The sequence below is a fragment of the Loa loa genome (assembly GCF_000183805.2).
Source record: "Loa loa unplaced genomic scaffold supercont3.527, whole genome shotgun sequence".
In the NCBI taxonomy this organism is placed as follows: Eukaryota; Metazoa; Nematoda; class Chromadorea; order Rhabditida; family Onchocercidae; genus Loa; species Loa loa.
Window position 1 is genome coordinate 25013 of NW_018108707.1, and position 7623 is coordinate 32635.

Genomic DNA, 7623 nt, shown 5'->3' on the forward strand with positions numbered 1-7623 from the left:
CCTTTATGATAGGCATCAACAACAAAACCTGGGCGAAGGTTACTAATGCGTAATGATTTCGTTGATAACGATAATCAGTACGACTTCGAACATTTGACGTTTCCATTGAGACAACCTCACCGATATATTCACATATGAACTGCTAAAACTTTTTTTTGTTGTACTTGCCATGTAAGTTATGATGATCAACAGCATGAATGATACTGATGACATGCAAGATGCTAACATGTACCATGCACAATATATATATATATATATATATATATATATAGTAATAAATTTACTCGAATTTATTAGGCACAAAGCAAAAACAAATGCTGCGGAAATGTTGCAGCTGTACAGAAGGTTGATATAAAGGATGAGGAAATTGTTCATTTTATTCAAAGTATATTACAGAGAAGTACTTAGGCGAAGGAATGTCGTGAAATGCGACTTGACAGATTAGATTTCAGAAAGAAATACATTCTAATTGAAAGGACTTTACAAATCTTTATTTAATCAAGAATGTTCTATGAAACAAGTTGCAGGCGTCTAATCAAAAGAATGTACCTCTCCAGACGTTCTTGCAAAATCAAAAATTAAAAAAAATGAAGACATCTCATTAACAAACTAACTTTAAGTAAATATAGCAATATTTCAACAGTCGTCCCTTTTTATGATATTCAGTTGATAATAGTAAGAGATAACACGAGGTAATGATGTGTTAACTAATCACTCAACAAAATGTTGAGGTTTGTCGTTGTAATATCATAGATACCTAATAACAACCAACAACCAGGCTAAATAAAATTGTATGAGCACTTACTTGTCCTTTATCAATATTAACATCCGTTTTCACACCAATACCACAACCATTCATCGTTTGGAAAGTTTGCAAACGTTCAACACATTCGCGCCGAAATAATCGTTTATTAGTACAGAGGGCATTTCGTGGACAGCTACTGCCACATTCCATCAGTATTACTCTGGAATAAAAGCGGAATGGTAAAGATCAAACATGAAAATTTTCTTCTTAACAAAATGGTGAAATCTGCAACAAATACACGGAATACACGGGAAACAAAGATTTTTAGTGTAAATACAAAAACTTGCCGATTCAAGCATTCATCACTTTCACCACAACATCCAGAAGAACAAGAGCATTGCATCTGTTCAATTTTTGGATAGGCATCAACGATCACATCTACAATCACTCAGATATTTCGATTCAATTCAAGGAAGCAAATAATTTTTCGGATTTTAGCAAAAAGCTATAGTAGGACGATAGAGGGCTCATTCTGAGGCCGTTATGGGTGATTGCATTGTAAAATAACCATATTAATGCCAAAAAAAAGTGCAGACAAGCGAGAACGTTATAGATCAAAAACAAACTCTAATAATCCAGTCTCAACTGCAAAAACTTCAAATGAAAGAAGATAACTAACTTTGTTTCAATTTGATGTAATCACCAGGTGAACGACGACTTTTTTCACATACTTTTACAGACGATGTTGTAGCACTGAAAAATCAAGCGACTGAAACAACACTTGGATTGGAAAACAATGAATGTAACAAATTATTGGTAGAAAGCAAGATCTCTTCCCGTCAAGCATGACATATATCAAACTCATACATCAATTATGGCTAGAAAATGAGGACCACAGCGATTCATCCAATAGCTGACGGTATTAATGCATTATTGTTAGATTCGATTTCAGAAGTAGCATAAATTCATGAATTTGAATGGATATGGCAAATATTTTGATTTCAAGAGGGGAGAAATGAGTTGAATATCATCCCACCTTGCAACAAAAGAATCACTCTTTCTTGATTTTGCTAACTTCCTATCCCCAAACCGACACACTTTCGAAGTATTTTTTTCTCGTTTCGATTTTTCGAATCGATTCCTTTCAATTAATCTGAAAAAAAGAACAACTGCAAATGACAGGCAAAATGTTAAATAATTTCAAGTTTCCTTGTAAAGATAGGGGACTTTCCTGTGAACAAACGTTTGATCTTTCTCGACTCTTCTAAACTTCTGCAGTTTACTGGCTCAATAAATTATTACACTAGCAGCTTATTTATTCAGAGGAATGCCAGTTCCTCAATATCTAACTTCTTTAAGTTCTCTAAAGCTTAAATATAACGAGCTTTCTACATCAAGTGTTTATTGTATAAGTGCCTTAAATCACTTTAGAACCTTAACTTTAATTTCAATTTCAATTTCAAAATGGCAAACCTTCGAGTAACTTCCTTCCAGTTCAAGCGGTACCATGGCAAATCCCAATGCTCCCGATCGCCTAAATTCAGTTCCAGATTGGCGAATTTCTTTCCGATTTGTTCAATGACGATTTTTAGTTGCTCATTCACTTTACGCTTCATATCCAGATGAAATTCTTTGATTTGATCCACCATATTCTCATCCGGACATTCTAAATGTGGACTCGACTCCCCAGCAGCAACATTCGCAGCAAATTCCTGTTGTTCTTCACCAATTCCTCCGCTAATTACCTTCTTTTTCTCTAATTTTCTGGTAGGGAACTTCTTTTCAGCTATATATTTTTTCCCCTCGTGTTGTTTTTTTCGCCCCTTACATCTTCTTTCTTCTGTTTGCACTTCAGGTCCCAAATTTCCTGACGACAAAAGTGGTTTCATTTGCGTTTTTAAGCTATTTGCACCTGTCTTTTCAACAGCAGACAATTCATCAAGATTGGAACTCCCCATGGCAACAACATCTGACCTAAGTTCCACTTTTCGCCGTTTCATTTTCCGCGCTGGCTTCTCTAAAACCGATTCGCTACAGTCTTCCACTTTTCGTTTACGAGTCTTTCGCTTCTTTCCTGAAATCCCGCTTCTAAATTCTGGAATTTCACTTCCAACGCCCCGGTTTTCATATGATTGTTCTTTTGATGCGTTAGTAAATTCGGTTTGCACTGCAACTTCATGTTCTGGTTCTTTCGATTCCATTGCTTTATTGTCACAGATAGTAGCAGCGCTAATAATATTTGCAGTAGGAAATGTTGTAACAGAAGAAACAACATCGGCAGATGTGGTCACAGCACTACTAGCACCAATATCAGTAGTAGTAACAGTAGCAGTAGTGCTAAGAGTACAACTATCAACTGCAGTGGTATCAATAGCAACTTTTGACTGTATAGCACTAGCAAACTGCTTGCGTTGTTGCGGATCCATATGTGACATTAGTTGTTCCACCAGATCTGTAACATTCATTGCTGGAGTAATTGCTATTTTCGGAATATCATCGTCTGATCCTTTCTTTGGTTCATGATTCCGCTCGGAATTTTTTGCCTCATCTTCCATTACTGTATCCAATTCAGCAGTACTCAAAACAGCATTATCGAGTGGCGTTTTTGTTATAAATGATGGTGGTTCTTCCGTTAATGGTGAACCACTTTCTGCTTCCATTTGATGGAAAGGTATCAGACGTGGCATGTCGGAATAATCATCGGAACAATTCGCTGAATCTGTTGTTGATTGTGCTTCCTTACTTTTATTCACTGTAGCAGCAATCTAAAAACTGCAGAAATTCCAGCAAATGAAAGAATCAGTTACAATATCGCTGAACAAGAAATGATGCTACCGGACTAGTCCCTACATTCCAGACTCCAAATTCTCTTTCTTAAAACACATTCCGGATGATCTTCATGTCAATTTCTCAAACACTCGACAGTCATACAAGCCTTACTAAAATTACTCACTTGAAATCTAAAAACTTTCGTAAACTTCTGCGGAAATGTTTTTCAAAACCAACCGAAGGAGGAGGAGGAATGTATGGTGTGGGTGGTGTGAACGGATCGGCTGGTGGCGAATCTGCTATACTTTGGATTCCACTATCTGCTGTAGGGGAACAATCCGCCACAACGTTATAACTGTTTTGATAATGGCAAGATGGCATTCCACCATTTAACTCAACCTGGAAACAAGCATTTTCATGAATTCCATGATTCGCATAGATCAAAACACAATGGTAATACAGACTGTGTGGATATGTGACAACACAAAAATCTGTACCTTTTTTATTAAATAAAATATGTGGTGATGAATCAAAGGTGAATAAAATAATGGCCCATGTTGAGGAGAGATATGAAAGCTATTCACAGCATAACCAACTAATGCTAACTTAAAAGCATGAAATAACAAAATTCTCGAAACAATCGATTCTAACAACATGCAATTCCGTACTGCATGATTCAGCAAAAGTGCAACAGCATTAACGTAACGAATGTGATCCGGAGGATTTTAACTAAGATGTAAAAGATTATGATGGCAAATAGCCAACCTGCACATGTGTCTGATAGTTAGCCTGCATTGATGTACATGTCGAAGAATCTTGCATATGCATCATCGTAGGTGTACTGCTGTGATACTGATGTTGCTGTGGTGGTTGAGGTGGCATTATATGCTGCTGGGCATAATGATTAGAAGTTATCATTACTGTCTTATCAGTTATATGTTGCGATTGCTGTTGCTGATGCATAATTGGAGGATTCAGATCAACATGATGCGTCATGTCCTACAAGCATTTAAATCAGGATGGTAGGAGAAAAAGAGATTACTGAAACAAATCAATGAAGAAATTTATTTGGCAGGAAAAATGCTTAACATCCAAGTAAATATCTACAAAAATGTCTTTAATTCTGATCGTTGCAAATATACAGCTCTGGCTACTAATGTTCAGTATTTTATAATCGGAAATTTCATAAATGCTCTCTCCTTACTGACTCATGTCAACCGATGTAGCGCCATCCTAACCATTGGATGGATTAAGTCAAATGGTCTCATTCGTTAGCACTGTTCATTGTTATCGAGAATTCTACATATGACTGCATCTCAGGTGCAGCCGTAAATTTAACCGAAATACACACTATGCTGAATAATCAAACAATCTTAGTTTAATAAGCAGAAAATATATAATAGATTCTCTAGACTAAGAAATATCAGTGACTACCTGAAGCAAATCGATATCTGATTTGCCGGATGAAAAGCTTTGCGTTATGGAAGAAATAGGTGGAAAAAACGATGTGGTGCTCGTACATGGCATCTGACAATCGTATGGTTCATTCGCGTTCATTTGTGGTACAACCTGAAATTAATAAAGCATCTTATTTCCGTTACTTTATGATATGTGGGAAACAGAAAGGTTCATTCGTGCAGTTCATGTGACTGAATCATACGTATAAGATCACACAGATTCTTTTCCTTCCAGTAAATACAAAATTACCCAGTAATATGCCATAAATTGATATTTAATAGAAAACCTGCGATGGCGATGGTGACTCGAAGGATCCGCTACTGACATTCGAGCGCGGTGGCGCATGTAACCAGCCATCAGTACTACAGTGTTGCGGTTGCTGTTGCTGCTGCGGTTGAAGATGATGGTGCTGAACAGGTGGCGGTGGTGGTGGTTTCGGGGGTGCTGGATGTTGTACCGGTTGCGGAGCTGGTGGCGCCAAATGTGCCGAGGTACAAGGTGTGGGTTGTATTCGTAAAACACTTGGGACCACCAGTTTTGGTGCAGCTGTTGCAAGAGCAGCCGACTGCTTCTGGATGGTTGCAGGTACAACATGCAAGGATTTTGGAACACTACCTGATGGCACCGCTACTGAGGCTGTACTACCGACTGCTGCATTTGAGACCTGAATTAACATCCTTTAGGTACTGCATTTGACTAAGAATTCTCCGGAATCAACCAAATATCAGGTTCCAGTTGTATTTTGTATTAACTACTCAGAAACGTCCAGTCCACACTTTTAGTTCGGAATCTCCTAATATTCCCTATTACTTCACTGAGATGTGATCGGATCAGTTCATGCCTCAAGTGATCGATGAATATCTTTTTACTGCTTAAACTACTCAAAGAAACCTTTACGTAACTGTTAACATACAAATATGTCTTTAGGAAAAAAAAACAAAAGAACATGAAAACATTGCATAAACAATGATAGCGCTTATAATTGAGATATATAAACACTAATAACCTTCGTCACGCACTGTTATGTCTGTTTACTTAGTTCGGACCATTCCTTAATCCCTAGTCTTCAAAGATTTACTAAATACTTCTTTTATAAAAAAGCGCTACTATATTATCCGTTATTCAAATTATGAATGTTTTTGAGTTTCTTTTCTATTATAAATCCCTCTTACACGTCACTGCTTACTGCAGTTATAATAGCTACAAGTGGCTAATATATCACACAATCTTCCTAACAATAACTTTTGCAAGGCATACCTTATTTCTAAACTACAAACTTTGTCTGTTCACTATAAATGTAGGAAAAAAAATACATGATTCAGTAATATAAAGTTATATATTTTCTGGTTTTGGAAAATCAGAAAATTCCTAGAAAATAAGATAAACAAACCGTTTGACCATTATTATTATTATTGGTAGATGAAGTGGACGGTCGAATAAGAAAGCCAATAGTACAGTAGGATGAATTACTGCCACCGTTGGCTGCGCTACGAAGTACACATGGTACCGCTTCCAATCCCATTCTATTGCTGTCGTAAGATTAACATCACTTTTACATATCGTTGTTTATCTGCAAATGATCAAACATATTACATAAAACTGTTTTCAAACCATGACGAATTGATTTTAATACGCTTGCGTCAAATTACACGCAAAAAAATGTATTGCTTTACTAATATCACGTAAAATCTTTATGAAAAGGACTAATAATAACAGAGCGAAAAAAAGACTTCCATCCAAAAAGTCCAACACTAGTTAAGCAAAAATGGATAGTATAACTTCTTTACTAAAATATAATCAAGTTGGATAAACAAGTTATAAATGCAAAGAATATATAGTGGAATACTATATTTTAAAAGAGACAAGGATGGAGAGGGGGCGAGAGAGAGAGAGAGAGAGAGTTATATTCAAGAGAAAATTTTTTTTACTACGAATACATTTCGACAATCACTTCAACCATTTTTTGTTTTTGTAACAACCATTTTTTGTCTAGAAAATAACAAACATATTGTCTTACAAATTTATCAAATAAAAATGGTGAAGAACACTTAAAAAGATTTCCATTTAAACATATTTTTCTTTAGATTTAGGAATATACTGAATTTAAAATCGAATTTAAATTTAAACATGAATTTAAAATTCATGAAATTTCTTAATACTTCATTCATATTGTTTGTAAAGTGCATAAAATTGAATTATAAAAGAAAAAAACTTCATTTAGAAAAATAAATGAAGTTTGCAATGACAAATAACGAATCTATTCAAGTGTGCGAATAATTAAATAATGACTTCATCGAAATCATTATAACAATGAATTATTAAATGCGTATTACTATCACCACAATTCACCCGTCTATCCTTCATATATTATCGCTATCGTTATTGTAATCATTATTACTCCTATTAAACATGCTTTGTCGACAGTTTTGGATATCACTGTCATTAGTCATCAGTAATTTGCATTGATTAATATTACTGTCAATGCCACAAATCACGCTAATGAATTACTCTCGAAATAACAAATTTTTATTTCCAACCTTTTTTCGCGTTAAAATCATTTAATGATATTGGAAATCATAAAGTTTATCATATCCTAACTTAAAGTTTTAACAGAGAAAAAAAATAGGTTTATAAGGCATGACCGAAACATT

At 35.4% G+C, this 7623-nt stretch overlaps 1 protein-coding gene across 1 annotated transcript; it reads right to left on the minus strand.

Moving 5' to 3' along the window:
- Positions 1 to 707: 707 nt before the first annotated feature.
- LOAG_10933 (hypothetical protein) lies at positions 708 to 6494 on the minus strand (the record flags this gene model as incomplete). The annotated part of the gene is made up of 11 exons (XM_020448257.1): positions 708 to 779; positions 806 to 965; positions 1093 to 1183; positions 1425 to 1498; positions 1782 to 1898; positions 2219 to 3510; positions 3752 to 3913; positions 4280 to 4513; positions 4949 to 5083; positions 5259 to 5636; positions 6363 to 6494. 11 exons carry the CDS (start codon positions 6492 to 6494, stop codon positions 708 to 710), a joined length of 2847 nt encoding a protein of 948 aa, XP_020301583.1.
- Positions 6495 to 7623: the final 1129 nt, after the last annotated feature.